The 19,308-nt window shown below is 39.5% G+C and overlaps 1 protein-coding gene across 1 annotated transcript; it reads left to right on the top strand.

Annotated features, from left to right (window-relative positions):
* Positions 1-4,730: 4,730 nt before the first annotated feature.
* Positions 4,731-5,636, top strand: KRTAP11-1 (keratin associated protein 11-1). Its single transcript, XM_086414884.1, has one exon. It carries the CDS (start codon positions 4,782-4,784, stop codon positions 5,259-5,261), a length of 480 nt encoding a protein of 159 aa, XP_086271010.1. The 5' UTR covers positions 4,731-4,781; the 3' UTR covers positions 5,262-5,636.
* The last annotated feature ends 13,672 nt before the right edge of the window (positions 5,637-19,308 follow it).

Raw genomic sequence — 19,308 nt, 5'->3', positions numbered from 1 at the left:
GGCAGAGCAGTTCTCTTGGGTTCCCTTACCCTACTGCTCTCCACCTGGTTGCCCTTAGCCCAAGAAAATATCTTGCTTTGTCAGCAGATACGTCTCCTTGGACATTTCATTTCCTAGTGTTAGACAAGAGCCCAGTTTTGGGCCCTGGAAAGGGTACCTCTTCCTGCAACAATTTCAGAGTTTGTGAATCCTGTTTTCTCAGAAGAGTTATGACACCTACATTTGAAAAATCAATTCACTTCTCTGTTCTTCTCTAATAATTAGTTGTACACATCACCATTAAAAATAATTTCAATTTCAAATTGTAGCTGCAAGCTATTAAAGGCTTTCTGTCTCTTCCTGCTTCGTTTGTAGTGATCTTGCACTTTATTCTGTTAGGTAGTTGGAATAGGAAAAAGGAGTCCAGAATGGCAGTGGCTAAAAGACAAGGAAGGGAAAAGCCCACGAAAATAGAACAAAGGAGGGTCCAAGGACTGGAGTGAGGATCTCAGGTAGAACAAACAGCACTCCTGGCTGGCCCAATTTACATAGGACAGGCCCAAGGGAAGGAGAAAAGATATAAAAAGAGGAGCCAAAGTTCCTGGGCTCTCTGTCTCTGTCTTTCTTCGAGTCTTTTTTTAAAAAATTTAAATTATTTATTTTAATTGGAGGTAATTACTTTACAATATTGTATTGGTTTTGCCATATATCAACATGAATCCGCCACGGGTGTACACATGTTCCCCATCCTGATTCCCCCTCCCACCTCCTTCCCTGAACCATCCCTCTGGGTCATCCCAGTGCACCAGCACCAAGCATCCTGTATCCTGCATTGAACCTGGACTGGTGATTCATTTCCTATATGATATACATGTTTCAATGCCATTCTCCCAAATCATCCCACCCTCTCCCTCTCCCACAGAGTCCAAAAGACTGTTCTATACATCTGTGTCTCTTTTGCTGTCTCACATACAGGGTTATCTTTACCATCTTTCTAAATTCCATTTATATGTGTTAATATACTGTATTCGTATTTTTCTTTCTGGCTTACTTCACTCTGTATAATAGGCTCCAGTTTTATCCACCTCATTAGAACTGATTCAAATGTATTCTTTTTAATGGTTGAGTAATACTCCATTGTGTATATGTACCACAGCTTTCTTATCCATTCATCTGCTGATGGACATCTAGGTTGCTTCCATGTTCTGGCTATTATAATCAGTGCTCCAATGAACATTGGGGTACATGTGTCTCTTTTGATTCTGGTTTCCTCGGTGTGTATGCCCAGCAGTGGGACTGCTGGGTCGTAAGGCAGTTCTATTTCCAGTTTTTTAAGGAATCTCCACACTGTTCTCCATAGTGGCTGTACTAGTTTGCATTCCCACCAACAGTGTAAGAGGGTTCCCTTTTCTCCACATCCTCTCCAGCATTTATTGCTTGTAGACTTTTGGATCACAGCCATTCTGACTGGCGTGAAATGGTACCTCATTGTGATTTTGATTTGCATTTCTCTGATAATGAGTGATGTTGAGCATCTTTTCATGTGTTTGTTAGCCATCTGTATGTCTTCTTTCGAGAAATGTTTGTTTAGTTCTTTGGCCCATTTTTTGATTGGGTCATTTATTTTTCTGGAATTGAGCTGCAGGAGTTGCTTGTATATTTTTGAAATATAGATCAATGGAACAAAATAGAAAACCCAGAGATAAATCCACACACATATGGACACCTTATCTTTGACAAAGGAGCCAAGAATATACAATGGAGAAAAGACAATCTCTTTAACAAGTGGTGCTGGGAAAACTGGTCAACCACTCGTAAAAGAATGAAACTAGAACACTTTCTAACACCATACACCAAAATAAACTCAAAATGGATTAAAGATCTAACTGTAAGACCAGAAACTATAAAACTCCTAGAGGAGAACATAGGCAAAACACTCTCCGACATACATCACAGCAGGATCCTCTATGATCCACCTCCCACAATATTGGAAATAAAAGCAAAACTAAACAAATGGGACCTAATTAAAATTAAAAGCTTCTGCACAACAAAGGAAACTCTAAGCAAGGTGAAAAGACAGCCTTCAGAATGGGAGAAAATAATAGCAAATGAAGCAACTGACAAACAACTAATCTTTGCGTCTTTTGGTTTGGCATGCCCTCATGCCTCGAGGATGTATTTTCCTTTATTTTCTAAATAATACTGAGCTGTAACACTGATCTATCTGAGAGCTGTGACACGCCAAGGGCTTTAACGTCTGTTGCTTCAAGTTTTTGTTGTGATGAGACAGAACCAAGGAAATTACACACTCCCCTGACAATTCTAATGAAGTAAAATTGTCAGAATTATATACAATGAAAAAACCCTCATGAAGTTTAAAGACACCAGTGCTTGTAACTCACTATTTAAAATTTTATTTATTTTTGTTGTTGTTAATTAATGGAACTGGAATAGACATAAAGACTATAGTCTTTGTGGTGTCATCAATAGAACATTGATTACTTGATTTTTCAAATAAATTTTTGCTTGAACTTTAATGAAGGCATCTCACCATGTTTGAATATTCCCAGCATAGGTTCACAACACATGGCTCTGTTTTATTCACCTCTCAGCTTAGCCAAGTATAAACTGTGTGACTTAGGTTAGTCATTAAACCTCCCTGAACTTCAGCTTCTTTATGTGACATCATACCTAGCCCTTAGGGTTGCTGGATGCACTCTGTTCTTTGATGGTGTGTGTGAAATCTCTAACTTAATTCCTGGAAGAGCCTCAGAAGTGTTCATTTCCTTTCCTTCTGAAGCTGAAGGAAGATATTTTCTAGAATATTTCTTAAATTACAATTTTTAAGTTTTAATGGAAAAGAGGAATCAAGACAGAGCAGCAATTTATACAAGTTCTCTTCCAGAAATGTGGCAACAGGTACTGGAAACTTCTCTTGTGTCACTTTACCACTAACTTCACATTTTCTCGTGGTCACTTGATTAATTTACACAATGAAGTACTTCTCCATAGCTGTCTGTGTATCCATGGCTGGTAGAAGCCTGTAAACTACACATCCATTTTCAAAGAAGCAAGCCAGCTCCTGTGGCCAAGAACTTGACCTTCAAACACCAACTGGGACATTCCCCATGGTGGGAAGAGCAAAGTCCTAACCTTGTGGAAAGTAGTTATCTCTTTAATTTCTCTCCATACCCGAGTACATGTTGTGAGCCACTGAGGGAGACACAGTGTGATCCCTGGGAATTATAATACATCCCATAGCACAGCATTGTTTAGTTGGGGTGTATTATTAGCCTCCAAATTAGAGCCGTGGGGAGCTCCCAACATGGCTTCAGGGGGATGAATAGAGATGAATAAAGCATTCAGCAAAAGGACTTCTGGTGAGATCTAACATAAAGCTGTTTGCTTTGTGCATGTTTAAAATGTAGCCTACTGTAGCCCTCAAATATATGTAAATTCATCTTTGTCATTCTTTCCTACCCCATGTAAGCCAGTTTACAAAATGAGTCAACTCTTACAGCTGTTTTGATGTAGAAATATCACCAACCATTTAAGCTGTGCTGAAGTGACTTATTTTTCCAGAGTTGAAATCGTTTTCTACAGATGGATCACAAGGCTCAGTCATTTTGGCGTTGAGAACTGAATCCATTGTAGCAAAGTGAAATCATGGAGATGATATCTTTCTATGGTTTCCCCAAGAATGAAAAGAATAATTAAATATTACAGCCCACTGTTCACACATCCATTCATCACCAAATATTGATTAAGGGCCGTTTGCTCCACTCCTCCATTTATCCTTCACGGAGACAGTGACCCTGAAGAGCCTTTGATTTGTCTGTGATAAAAGTGCATCCTATCTATAAGTTTTTGTGTGAAAATAAATGTCTTTTGAATATATTGAGCACCTTGAAAGAAAGATACCATGGCCTTGCAAATGAACATTATAATAATTTAATAAATTAACTAAACCTGTTCCACTGACATATTGATGAGTCATATGAGTTGCTCTTATCCATTGTTATAAGATTAAACATTTTGGGAATAAAGCTCATTCAATTTATTGAGAAAGAAACTTGGCTACAAATGCAGTCCCACTTAATTAGCTTCTGTTCCAAGTTGCTTAGCTGCTTGGACATAAAGGGTGAGTTCCATTGCCCTCTGACTTCCTGGGGGCATCTTGCTCTGATCACCTAATTGATTTTCCAAGCCAGTTTGTACTCTGGATATATCTTTGTGTCCTTTTTCCTAAGTGTTGTCATTATCATCTTGAAGCATATTCAACAAAATTCCTTGTAGAAGCCCCGTTAGCTATGGAAGGGTGACTAATTAAATTAAGCATATTAAGTACCAACAACAATCCAAACAGGGTGTGGGTGTGTAATGAGTCCTGGTTAGAAGGGAGAGAGTGTGGGATGGTGGTATGTTTGGTGTTACCATCAGAGGGACACTCATTGTATCCACGCAAGATGAATGAGGGATGAATTGTGGGCTGGGATGACCAATAGCTTTGAAGCTGTCAACTCACCTCCTTAATCCTGGAACTAAATACAGTCCAGAAGCCTTTTGACTTAGTTACCAAACTACTAAACTTTCTTTATGAGGATGAAGGCTTCTCAAGAGACAATTAACCTGGAAATTCACAGAAGGTTCTAAGGCAAGCTGGTGTGAGCCAAAGAAGCCAGGAAGGTCAGGGTGGGAGCCCCACCCACCAGAAAGAATATATAAAAGCTCAGAAGCCTGAAGTGGCATTCACAGTTCAAGAACCAGCCTCAGTGATTTACCCGCATCTCTCAACCAGCACCATGTCCTACAACTGCTCCACAAGGACCTGCTCTTCTAGGAGAACTGGAGGAGAATACACTGTCCCAGTGGCCACAGTTTCTACCCCGGGTGCCGACTGCCTGAGCGGCATCTATTTGCCCAGCTCCTTCCAAACGGGCTCCTGGCTCCTGGACCACTGTCAGGAGACGTGCTGTGAGCCCACTGTTTGCCAGTCAACTTGCTACCAGCCAGCTCCTTGTGTCTCCAACCCTGTCCAGGTGACCTCTCGGCAAACCACCTGTGTCTCCAGTCCCTATTCGACTACCTGCAGCCGGCCAGTCACCTTTGTCTCCAGTGGCTGTCAGCCTCTGAGTGGCATCTCTACTGTATGCAAGCCAGTGAGAAGCATCTCCACTGTCTGCCAACCGGTGGGAGGAGTCTCCACCATCTGCCAACCTGCCTGCGGGGTCTCCAGGACGTACCAGCAGTCCTGCGTGTCCAGCTGCAGAAGAATTTGCTAAGTGTTCAGAAGCCCATGAGTGAATCAAGATTCCATGACCTGCCAGCTGTGTTTCCAGGATCTTCCGACATGCTGCCTGAGTAACTTCATTGCTGACCCCTGTTCTAACTGCCTGATTGCTGGCTGCCAGCCCTGAATAAGCCGCCTTTGGGGGCAATCTAAGATTTGACCAGCACCAATCTTATTTTAAGGGTTTGATGACTGGTGGCATGTATACCTGTGGATGTTTCCAGAAATGTACCACTCACGCCCCAGTCTCTAAGGGTTTTGGCATGTTTTGACCTTGCTGCTTTGTCTTTTGGCTTCTGCTTTTGTGCCTTGGAAAAGGGAACTTGTCTCGCTCTGTGTTTCTCAATAAAACCTCATTACTTGGCATTGCAAATGTATGTCTCAGTTGAGTTCTTTGTTTGCAAGAATTTTTACTATCTATGAATCATCCTTTGCTGATCAGGGTCCAGGTTTCTTTTCTGAGCCTGGAGCATGGGTTCAGTCATGTGTTTCATGACAAGCAAGGGATTATCTTTTGTTTTTAACTTAAAAAGTTGAGTATAATTGCTTTACAATGTTGTTAGTTTCTTCTGTACAATGACGTACATGAGCTATGAGTACACATGTACCTCCTCCCTCCTCAGCCTCCTCACACCTCTGCCATCCCACACCTCTAGGTGATCACAGACCACCGAGGTGAGCTCCCTGTGTTATATAGAAGCTTTCCACTACCTATCTACTTTACATCTGGTAGTGTGTATATGCCAAAGCTACTCTCCCAATTAATCTCACCCTCCACAGATGGGCCTAGGGTCTGTTATACATGATGAAGTAAGTCAGAAACAGAAAAACAAATACTGTATATTAATGTATATGTATGAACTCTAGAAAGATGGCACCTGTTTGCAGGTCAGGAATAGAGATGCAGACAGAGAGAATGGACAGCAAGGGATTATCTTATGTTTTACCTGGTTGTTGTTGTTTAGTCACTCAGTCGTGTTTGACACTTTGTAACCCATGGACTGCAACATGCCAGGCCTTGCTGTATTTCACCATCTCCCAGAGCTTGCTCAAACTCATGTCCATCAAGTTGATGATGTCATCCAACCATCTCATCCTCTGTCGTCCCCTTCTCTTCCTGCCTTCAATCTTTCCCAGCATCAGAGTCTTTTCCAGTGAGTCAGCTCATCATATCAGGTGGCCAAAGTATAGGAGCTTCAGCTTCAGCATCAGTCCTTTCAATGAATATTCAGGATTGATTTCCTTTAGGATGGAGTGGTTTGATCTCCTTGCAGTTCAAGGGACTCTCAAGAGTCTTCTCCAACACCACAGTTCAAAAGCGTCAATTCTTCCACACTCAGCCTTCTTTATGGTCCAATTCTCACATCCATACTTGACTACTGGAAAAACCATACTTGGTTAGAGAGTCTTGACACATGTAGTCAAGTTGAGTGATTAATCCTCTATACTTCCCCCTAGCTATTTATGGGCTTTCAGAATAATTTCCATGCAGGACAAAGAGAAGTTACCTAGGAAACCAGGTAGTTTGGGGAATTGTACAGTGAAGGGAGTCGATTAAAGTTTCCAAGTCTTCCTTCAATACAGGACAACAGTGGAAAACTTTGCAAAGGATCCCTCCATGATCAGATGAGATGTAGGGAGAAGGAGAAAGGATGAAAAGTCAGTGTCTAGGTCCTGAGAGTCAAAACATCAAAAAGGTGACTGTAGTTTTCTATTTCCCTCACTTATCGCTATGTATTGGTAGACCCCCAAACATGCTCTGGGTAAAGTTCCATGTTTTAGTAAATCAGGACAGAAGAGACTTAAAAACAAATTTCAAACACATGTTGGTTTGTTCTAATATCTTGTGCTCATGTGCTCAGCTGTGTCTGACTCTTTGTGACCCCATGGACTGTGTAGCTCACCAGGCTCCTCTGTCCATGAGATTCTCCAGACATGAATATTGGAGAAGGTTGCCATATTCTCCTCCAGGGGATCTTCCTGACTAGGGGATCAAACATGTATCTCCTATGTCTCCTGCATTGGTAGGCAGATTCTTAGATTCTTTACCACTGAACCACCTGGGAAGCTCATTTTAATATGTAGGGCCTTGTTTTGTGCTTGCTTTCCACTGGAGCTCCCATACAGATAAAACAAGCCATCTGGACTGGTGACTGACATGCTAATTCCTTCTGTTTTTTTTTTGGAAAGTGAGAACTGACTGGCAGGTGGTCTCCTTGTGTCTTCACTCTCTCTTATATCCAGAAACACACCTCTATATTTCCCTTTCAGAGTTGATCAAGGAGAATCAGAAGAGGAAGATTTTTTTTTCTTTTTACAGAAAATAGAGACAGAGGAGGTGCACATGCCAGGGGCATTGGGTACCTTTTCTTATAACAGCGGTACTTAGTGCCTCACGGAGTATCTGACCATCCATCTCTTTTGTCAGCACAAAATGGGTTTCCTATTTCACTAATGGCTTTTCAGAGAGGCAAAATGTATGGATAATTTCTGGAGAGAAAATGTTTATTTCTTTCTATTACTGACTTTCGTCGTAGAATAAAGGTTTCCTCTAGTCAAATGTTAATAAGTATGACTCGCAGTAATATCTCATTAAAGCAAGACATAGCTTTCATGCTTCTTCTTTTTAAAAATAATACCCTGGTTTTCAGAAATTCTCTGGTTTGTGCTATGGTATAAATCACTGGGGAACCCTAGGCGGCCCCTTCAAAGCTGTTGTTTGTATAACTCTAACATTTGTTTATTTCAGTCACTTCACATATGATTTGGAAAATAGGAAGTTTTTCAGAGGTTTACACATTATTAGTGATTCTTTTGTTCATGTTTTATTCTTTAGCTTTCTAGGTTTCAATAAAAATGAAGAACAGAAATGTCTTTTCTATCTTTTTATTTAGATGGCCAATCATTTTTAATATATAAGATTCATGTAGTAGTAATATGTAATAACAGAGTTTATAGGCTGAGATGAGTCCACTTTTGCTTGGGCTCTTTATTGTGATGGTGCAAACACCCAAGGATGCTGTAGCTATCTTACCAAACTATTTCCTTGCTTTTATTTCTGTTTGGGGAATCCTCTATTTCACTATCAGAGCTATTATAGTTGTACTTCAACTTTGAAAGTTCTCTCCATTCTTTGCTTTATTTCATAATAAATTGTAAAGTTTCAGAGTTTGTCTTTGAGGACAGTTTTAAAAGATAGAGGAGTGATGGTTTCTTTCTGTCCTTGGTCTGGGACCCAGAAATGCATCTTATATATAATGGTCTATAGCTGTGGGGAAGCAGTTTGGGGCGCTTTGGTTCAGATCTTGGTTTCTGTCCCTTGGCTGGAGGCTTGTTAAGCTTCCTAAACATTCGCTAATCCATGAAACAAAGATAATGATGGCATCTTATGTCTCTATTTCAGGAATAAAACATGTGCGTCCAAGGTATTACTGAGCCATCCTGTTCTTGATATTGACACGAAATTGACTTTCTTTATCTCCTTTTCCTTTTTGGTGGGAATCCTGGCTACTTCCATCATCGCTGAGGAATCTGAGAGAGAAGAGGTTAGAGGATGGTGACTTCCTGTTTTCTTTCCTAATCTCTTGTTTGAACTTTTACTTTAGAAGAACTAGTTCATTTTATGGATCTTCTTCCTAGTCTAGCCTCTGTTTCTTTTCAGACTGTAATGACTCAGACACTACAGCACTATTTCCTTCGCTTGATTGCCACAAAATCTATTTACAAAAGCATTTGTGTATCTAACAGACTTTACTGAAAGTCTGGGGACATAGATGATGCTTATACTTTCATGATGAAAACAACTTAGCATTACATTTTAGACATAAGGAAGCTCCTTGGTCATTGTCCCTGGGACAATATCATATTTTTCTCAGAGCCAAATTCCTGCCTCCTTTCTTTCCTCCCTCCCTTCCTTCCACAAACATTAGGGTACCTCTAATGTTCCAGCTTCTGTGCTAGGTGCTTGTTATGACTCCTGCCTCATGAATTTCATAGCTTAGTTATGTAGAGTAATATAGCTAGACGTTTTACATTTTCCTCTGTATCTTCCACTTAGGGATTCCATGCGCTTTGCCTTTTCCCTATACATGCTCCTAAGTGCTTACCAAGGGGCTATATCCCAGGAGTTCCCTGAAAAAGTAAATTTTTTTAAACTTTTTTAAAAATATGATGTCGGGGCTTCCCTGGTGGTTCAGTCGGTAAAGAATCTGCCTGCAATGCAGGTGACCCAGGTTCAATCCCCTGGTCAGGAAGGTCCCTTGGCGAAGGGAATACTCACTCCAGTATTCCTGTCTGGAGAATTCCATGGACAGAGAAGCCTGGCAGGCTAGAGTCCATGGGGTCTCAAAGAGTCAGACATGACTGAGCAACTAACACTTTATTTATTATACAACTACCATGAAATTTGAAAATATAACCAACCTCTGGAATAATTTGTCTTTAAAAATGGTACATGGACTGCAGAGGCTGTCACATAGAATGAGGTAAGTTAGAAAGAGAAAAACAAATATTGTATATTAATGCATATATGTGGAATCTACAAAAATGATATAGATGATCTTATTTGCAAAGCAGAAGTAGAGACACAGATATAGAGGACAAATATATATATACTAAGAGGAAAGGGGGGTGGGAAGAATTGGGACATTGTGATAGACATATGTACACTATTGATACTGTGTATAAAATAGATAACTAATGAGAACCTACTGTATAGCTCAAGGAACTCTACTCAATGCTCTAAGGTGACCTAAATGGGAAGGAAATATACAAAAGAGGGGATATATGTATACATATAGCTGATTCACTTTGCCATACAGTAGAAACTAGTGCAACACTATAAAACAACTATACTCTGACAAAAACTGATTAAAAAACAAAAATGGTACAAATGAACTTATTTAGAGAACAGAAATAGAATTACAAGTGTAGAATACAATCTTATGGTTGCCAGCAGGGAATGGGGAGAAGGGATAAATTGGGAGATTAGGACTGACGTCTTAACACTGCTATATATAAAGTAGGTAACTATATAGCACGGGAAACTCTATACTCTGTAATGACCTATATGGGAAAAGAATCTAAAAACAAATGAATATGCCCTGGTAGCTCAGTCGGTAAAGAATCTGCCTGCAGTGCAGGAAACCCGGGTTTGATCCCTGGCTGGGAAGATCCCCTGGAGAAGGAAATGGCAACCCACTCCAGTATTCTTGCCTGGAAAATCTCACGGACTGAGGACGGAGGAGCCTGGTGGGCTGCAGTCCATTGGGTCACAAAGAGTCGGGCACGACCGAGTGACTAACCCTATTTGTATAACTGATTCATTTTGCTGTACAGCAGAAAGTAACACAACATTGCAAATCAAGTATACACCAATAAAATTTTTTTAAAAGTTTTAATCATTAAAAAGGAATCTGGGAGTCAGAAAGTTTGTGGGACTCAAGGAAATGTACTGATAACCAATTGAACGGCAAGAATGAATGACTGGTGTGTTGAGGTACAGACCCATATGGATGTCTTCTACAATTGCCCTCTGAGTTCAGTAAAGGAGAATTCTGCGATTTGACCTTAGCTTTGGTAAATGTCTGCATCTTTGTATCTTTAGGAAGCTACCACTTGTGTTTAGAAATTTATGAATGGCCCCTACCTATAGGGCATTGTATTAGCTTTTATGACAACGAGATCTTCATTGACTGAGATTCCTAGATCCAACTTCTCTCATTTACTCCACTTTCCTATGATGCTATTATAAATAAACACAATGATTATGTATAAGTTTATCTGTGATTTATTATAAAAATGGATGATTAAAATGACCACCTAGTGCAAAAACTGTGGTAATGATAGAGCTAGTAACTGTAGGAAAAATAGATTACTCTCGAGCAAAGCTGGGTGTTGTCACTGGTAGGATTTCTTTAGAAATGTGTAGTTTTCATAGTCATATACTTACAACCATAATCTATTTTTGTATATATTTACATTGGAATTTATTACTGAGATTCCTACATAAAAAGTGTATCATTTTGGGTTCAAAGTCAAGCCCCCTAAACTATCTTTTCCCTCCATTAAGCATACTAGTGCAAGTGTTCTTAGGAACAAATCAAAGGCATAATATTTCACCAAAATGAAATATTCTCTTGCTAAAATTTCTCATCATATTTATTTTCACCTCTTGATTAATGCCACTGCCAAGTCATCTACGATTGAAGTCCTGTCATCATTTTTTACTCCTCTTTCTCTTAACTTCACATGTTTAATTCATCCTACTGTAACAATTTAAATGTTACACTTAATAATATAATGTAAATACAATAATATAATGTAAAAATGCTTTCTGTCTTTTTCTCAGCATTTCCTTTAGTCTTGCCTACTGTGGGAATTCACTGCCTTTCATTAGGGTATTGTGAGTAGCTCCTAAGTGATCTAAGTGTTCTTCTTCCCTTTCTGCACAGCACTCTCAGATCTATCAATATGAGTTTGCTAGGTCTGCTGTAACAAAGAATCATGACTTGGACAGATTAAACAACAGATATTTATTGTCTTAAAGTTATGAAGCATGGAAGTCTGAGACCAAAGTGCTAGGGAGGTTCATTCTTTCTGAGCACTATGAAAAAAAACTGTCCCATGCCTCACCCTGAACTTCTAGTGGGTGCTGGCAGTCTTTGGTACCCCTCAGTTTGTAGAAGCACCACCCCAACTGCTGCCATCATCTTTATATGACATTCTCCCTGTGTGTGTGTGTCAATGTCTGTGCCCAAATTTCCCCTTTTATAAGGACACCAGCTATCTTGAACTAGTGACATACTCAACTCAAGAATGACCTCATCTTAACTAAATCTGCAAAAACCTTAGCTCCCAACAAGGGCACTGGGATACTGGGGATTAGGACCTCAACATATGAGTTTAGGGGGTGAAAAACCCAACTCATAAATCTGACAGAGTCAGTTTTCATTCAAATATGTCAAAATATGTTCATTACCTGGTATATGCTGGTGTGACATTCATAATTCCCAGAAGAGTACTTAATAAATGTTCAAAAATATAAAAAAATATAATTTTTGAATTTTAGGTTCTTATTAACTTCTATAAAAGTCTAAGTAATAATCATGGTTCTATATTAGTCCAGAGAAACAGAACCAACAGGATGTGTGTGTATGTGTGTGTGTGCGTAGAAATAAATAGACAGAGAGAGAGAGATAAGGGGGAAGGGAGAGAGAGAGAGAGAGAATGAGATTATTTTAAGGAATTGGCTTTTTGGATTATGGAGGCTGATAAGTCCAAAATCTGCAAGGTGTGCCATAAGGATACTAGTCAACATATACTAGAGTTCAAGTCCAAAGGCTCTCTCCTGGCAGAATTCCTTCTTGCTTTGGGGAGGTCAGTCTTTTATTGTGTTCAGCCTTTAATTGATTGGATGAGGCCCATCCACATTATGAAGAGTAATCTATGAAGATCCCCTGAAGAAGGGAATGGCAACCCATTCCAGTATTCTTGCCTGGACAATTCCATGGGCAGAGGAGTCCAGTGGGCTACAGACTACGTGTTTGCAGAGTTGGACATGACTGAGGGATTAACACACACTGCTTTGCTTAAAGTCCACTGATGTAAATCTTAATCTCAACAAAAACACCCTCACGGAAGCACCCAGAATAATATTTGACCTAATGTCTAGGCGCTGTGGTCCAGAGAGCTTGTTCAGTCACTCAGTCGTGTCTGACTCTTTGTGACCCCCTGGACTGCAGCGTGCGAGGTGTTCCTGTCTTTCACCATCTCCTGGAGTTTGCTCAAACTCATGTCCATCAAGTTGGTGATGCTATCCCACCATCTCATCCTCTGTCATCCCCTTCTCATGCCTTCAATCTTTCCCAGCACCAGAGTCTTTTCTAATGAGTTGGCTTTTCATATCAGGTGGCCAAAGTATTAGAGCTTCAGCTTCAAAATCAGTCCTTCTAATGAATATTCAGCATTGATTTCTTTTTAGATTGACTGGTTGGACCTCCTTGTGGTCCAAGGGACTCTCAAGCATCTTCTCTAACACCACAGTTTAAAAGCATGAATTCTTCAACACTCAACCTTCTTTATGGTCCAACTCTCACATCCGTACATGACTACTAGAGAAACCATAGCTTTGACTAGATAGACCTTTGTTGGCAAAGTAATGTCTCTGCTTTTTAATATGCTGTCTAGGTTGGTCATAGCTTTTCTTCCAAGGAGCAAGTGTCTTTTAATTTCATGGCTGCAGTCACCATCTGCAGTGATTTTGGAGCCCAAGAAAATAAATTCTTTCACTGTTTCCATTTTTCCCCAACTATTTGCCATGAAATGATGGGATTGTATGTCATGATCTTAGCGTTTTGAATGTTGAGTTTTAATACATCTTTTTCATTCTTCTTTTTTACCTTTATCAAGAGGCTCTTTAGTTCCTCTTCGCTTTCTGCCATAAAGGTGGTGTCATCTGCATATGTGAGGTTATTGCTATTTCTCCTGGCTATCTTAATTCCAGCCTGTGGTCCAGCCAAGTTGACACATAAAATTAACCTTTACATGTATATTAAAATCTATTGGAAGAAATACATGTGGTGTATTAATGCCAAAGAAAATAAATAGTTTTCTTAAAAAAGTTGTGATTTTCTCACAGAAAAGTTGTCACTGAACTATTCTGGGTTTTTGTAAAGGTAGATATGGAAACACTTTCATTTAGTGGGTTTGGGAGCTTAATTGGCTTAATTAAAAGTACAACTCTTTTTGCTCATTTCTATATTTTCCCAGAGTTCTTCTTTTCATGAAAGCAGACTTGATAAACAAGTATAGTCATGACCTACGTGGCTGCATACTTTACTGATCAGATTCAACATCTATATGTTTATGAAAAGTTCAAAGTTGCTGAGAGACTAGAAATAACATTAAAAATATGTTCAATTATCTTTGTATTCTTCTTTTTTTTCCCTAGTAGATGATTAAATGTGGAAACAAAACTCACCAAAAAGTGAAACTACTTTATCTTAAAACTCCATGGACAAAAGTTATAGTTGTATACCTGTGGCAGATTCATTTTGATATATGGCAAAACCAATACAATATTGTAAAGTTAAAAAATAAAATAAAATTTAAAAAAAATTAAAAAAAAAGAGATGCACTTATTTTCATATTGATTTGATTAAAATGAGGACAGAATTCAATTTTTCTGATAGTCCTTACCAAGACATTCATTCATCGATTCCTCTCTTATGTCAGCATATGCTTCTGGAAAGAATTTAGAAAATTTCTTTCTTTTAAGGGAAGCCTGCAAATGGTCTGAAAAGCATATGGAATGTTCCTGAACTCAGAAATTTTAGAAGTGAGGCAGCACGCTTCTGGAAAAATCACAGGATTTAGAATTAGATCTGGTGATAAATTCTACTACACTGAGGCTTCCTGGGTGGCGCTAGTGGTAAAGAATCTGCCTGCCAATGCAGAAGACATAGGAGACACAGGTTCCATTCCTGGGTCTGGAAGATTCCCCTGGTGGAGGGCATGGCAACCCACTCCAATATTCTTGCTGGAGAATCCTGTGGACAGAGGAGCCTGGCAGGCTACAGTCCATAGGATTGCAAAGAGCTGGACATGACTGAAGCAACTGAGCATGCACAGTTGCTTAACAACTTAATGATAAGTCGTTTGAACTGTTAGATCTTCTGTTCCATCATATGGAAAATGGCTATAATAATGCTATCTTAACATGATGCTCATGGTTACATAGTTTCAACAGCTTAACACAATAGGAGCTTATTTCCTGTTCATTCCCAGTCTTGCATTGGCATTCCCGAGCAGTGGGTGGCTCTTCTCCAATAGATGGTTTGGGAACATACACACTTCCTATCTTGGGACTTTTATAGCCAAAGTTTCTTCAGTGGTTGCAGAAGGACAAGTAGTGTGGGGATTACGTGTGGGCAGTTTTTATCAGTCAGCCTTGAAAGTGGCATGTATTGCTTCTGCCCACATCCCACCTAAGTCCAAAGAACAGGTTTGTAAGAACTAGATGCCGGCAAAAGAGGAAGAGAAAATGAACCTGGTCAACAGTAAGCTTGTGTCTGCAATATTTCCTAATGTGGTTGTAAGAATGCAAGAGAATATAGTGAAATAAATCAGAGAAAGACAAATATTGTATGATATCACATGAGGAATCTAAAAAAAAACAAACTAGAGAATGAGTGAACAAAGAAGCAGACTCACAGATATAGTGAACAAACTAGTAATTGCCAGTGGAGGGGGAGGAGCAAGAGAAAGGTGTGAATGTGGGAAGTGCACACTGTTGGAGGGAAGATAGGCTCAAGGATGTATTTTACATCTTGGGGGATACAGTGAGCATTTTAAAATAACTGTAGAGGGAAAGCCACCTTTAAAAATTACTGTTGCTGTTTAGTCGGTAAGTTGTGTCCGACTCTTAGTGACCCCACTGAGTGCACACCAGGTTTCTCTGTGCCTCACCATCTCCTGGAGTTTGCTCAAGTTCATGTCCATTGAATTGGTGATCCAACCATCTTATCCTCTGTTGCCCTCTTCTCTTGCTGTCAATCTGTGCCAGCATCAGGGTCTTTCCAATGAGTTGACTCTTCACATCAGGTGGACAAAGTATTGGAGCTTCTGCTTCAGCCTCAGCCCTTGCAATGAATATTTGGACTGATTTCCTTTAGGATTGACTGGTTGCTGTCCAAGGACTCTATGTATTGTGAATGCAGAGGGTGACAATTCAATCCCTAGCAAGAAGACATTTTCAATATTCAAATATCTGTCCTATCTATCTATCTATTTTCTCTTACTGTTTTAACCTTGAAAACTTTTCATATTAGAGCATATAGCGGGAATGTCATTCTGTGAAATGTATTTTGGAAAACACTGATGAAGTGCAGTGCTAGTTGACTCGGAGAAATCAGCCTGCAAGACGGATTCCAGTCTTTCTCTAATATAAGAGAAGGGAGAGAAGACCAAGATAGTCACATGAATGTTAAGAAGAAAAATAGAAACACCCATATGACTTGCAGAAAAACCAGTACAGCTTAATTTTAATGGATCATTGAATTGTTTCATCTTCTGCATTCTGTAATATGAAGGATCAGATAGGCTGGCTGATCCAATTTTTCTCTGATTCAAAGTTTAGTCTGCCAACTTCCAGTGTTCCATATGCACTGCTAAATTAACATGTCTAGGCCATGTTTTATATGAGTGGCTCGCAACAAAATTATTTGAGTCTGTGCCATCTCTCTGGTGCAATTGTAATTGAAAAGGCAAACGGCATTTTTGAGTGAACAGAGCTGACTGAACTGTGTAATATTTCGACAAGTAGTCTGACTTTTCAAAGTGAGACGTGACATTTGAATGCCAAATAAATCCACTGCAGAACAATCAAAAACTTTTGGCATTTTACAGTAGTTTTTTTATCCCCCCCCCCCTTTTTTTTACCCAGAGAACTTATTTCTGTGCAGAGCCTATCAAATGAGCAATTTTTCAAAGCTGCTAATAGTTTCTTCAAGGTCATTGAAAAGATTGATGGTTTAAAATTAGGATTAGATTCTCCTCCTATTCCTCCCTCCTTTTATTTCTTGTTTGATGAATTTGTTTTCTTATTTTGTCCCTTAACTTTGCATATCTCCGTGAGAAGAAATGCATAAGATGGCCTCAGGAGGTAGTGTGTTGTTAAAGGGAGATTCCAGTAACCCTTGAGGTGTCATTTATGAAACATTTAAAATCAGCGGACACTGGAATGATCTTATAGCTGAAACTATTTGTTCAGTTAATCATTTCATTACCCAGCTAATATTTATTGAACATCTGATGGTAATCGGACAGTCTATCTTTCTTATGAAGACTCTAACGTAGAGGGTAAGCAGATACACAAACACCCAGCTGACATGAGATAAGTGCCATAGTAGGGAATCGCATGTAAAATGCTGTGGATGTAGAGGATTAGTAGGATCAATTCTGATGTGAGGTGGAGACAGATTGGAGGATTTTCAGAGGAAAATAATTTGAATTGAGTGTTAAAGAACAGATGAATTTACAAGGCCCAGTTAGTTAAGGGGATAGTGGTGTTGGGCAGGGCAGAGTGAAAAGAGAAAAAAAGAGGGTGGTTTCCCATAGACTAAACAGTAAGGCCCAAATGGTGGAGGCATGAAAACTTATAATGAATTCAGAAAACAGTGTGCTCCAATGTGGCTCCAAAAATTACTGTAAATGATTATTAGTTATGAAAGACAAAGCTTGCATCAAAAAATCCCATTCTTGAGTATCCTGAATATCACGTGATGAATTTAACCTTCTAGGATAAGTGTGAAGGAGCTGGGCTTCCCTGGTGGCTCAGGTGATAAAGAATCTTCCTTCAGTGCAGGAGGCCTGGGTTTGATCCCTGGGTAGGGAAGATCCCCTGGAGAAGGGAATGGCTACCCACTCCAGTATTCTTGCCTGGAGAATTCCATGGACAGAGAAGCTTGGCAGGCTATGCAAAGAGTAGACACCACTGAGCAACTAACACTTTCACTTTTTTTTAAGAAGGAGCCATGGAAGTGTTGTAAGAGTTCTCTTTATCTGATAACCAGAGGAACCTGTGACAATAGATGCTTGAGGTAAGCTCTAAAATACTGGTGCTCAAAGATGACCCTGAAGTTTTCATTCTGGAAGATTGGTGGACAATGATGTCTTAGCCATTAAAGGGCATATAGCAGGAGGATAAATTAGGTGGACTACAGATAATAATTTTCATTTAGATAAGATGGCATTTGGGACATTTGCTGAACATCAGGTGGGTGTGAGCATGTGGCAACTGGATCTTCAGGTATAAGCTGTGCTACATCAACATGGATTTTCCTGTAGGCAAAGGAGAGCTTTGGTTATACTCACAGAGATTTACATGGTAACTCTCATGACAAAGGTCTGTTTATTTCTACTGATCATTTGCTATATCTATAAAGCAATGTACATGACTTTTCTAACAAATCATGGGTAGATTTCGGATACTGTGGATACTGTAGCAGCATCCCCAACCTTTCTGGTACCAGGGACTGGCTTCACGGACGACACTTTTTCCATGGACGGTGGTGGTGGGGTGCGGGGTATGGTTTTGAGATGATTCAAGTGCATTATATTTATTGTGTACTTTATTTCTATTATGTTTGCACCATCTCCACCTCAGATCACTTGGCACTTGATCCCAGAGGATGGGGACCCCTGCTGTGGATAATATAAAGTATTATGTTGACAATGGTTTGGCAGTAATATACACCCAAGGAATAAACTAACAAAGTCATATCAACAAAGAGTAGTCCCTTGATAAATATCAAGGGTGCATGAATTTAATTGTTTACTGCTACCCACTGACTTTGAAAATATAGTATGTATTTTATATCATTTTTGGATGTACTTCAATTTCTCTGCAAAATAAGTACATTTCTATTCTAAATGAGCCAGGAAATATTGATTAGGCAAAATGAATTTTTGAAACTATTAGAATGCATGATGAGAGAGAAGGTCCTGAGGTGAGATTACACTTTTTAATGAGGGAAAGGATACAGATGTCCTTAGGCAGAATCAAATAACAAGCTCCAGGATTTTATTTCTCCTTTCACACCTTATCTTTCTCTCCTGACAGAGAGGACCACAATTTTTTCTCTGGGATCTTGCTCTTGGAGTCTTTAGGGACCCGTAACTCATAAAGAGTGAGCCTTGGAGGTCTGTTGTAAAATAAAATGCAGGCATTGTATTTTATAAATTTTTTTTTGAGTTAGGTTTTGAGTTCGAAAGGTCAACTTCTGAAGTCTATGGTTCTGGTTCTGGAAGTTATGGATCAGAGACCACGGCTACAATTGTGTCTACTGGCCATGTCAGTTTCTTCTGGAATCAATGGCTGTTGAAGAGTTTGCATGTAGATCCTGAATCTTCACACTCTCCTTTGCTTATACCTTGGAATCCAGATTTATATAATATTGGTTCATTTAACTTGGTGCTTCAGTGCCAAGAATCCAGATGATGTTCACTCAGAATGTAGCTTGCATGATGCTGAAAGATAA

The sequence above is a fragment of the Bos grunniens genome, chromosome 1, assembly GCF_055505025.1.
Source record: "Bos grunniens cultivar Pamir isolate PY7600 chromosome 1, Bosgru_T2T1.0, whole genome shotgun sequence".
NCBI classification, from domain to species: Eukaryota; Metazoa; Chordata; class Mammalia; order Artiodactyla; family Bovidae; genus Bos; species Bos grunniens.
This window is presented reverse-complemented; position numbering and strand designations above follow the sequence as displayed.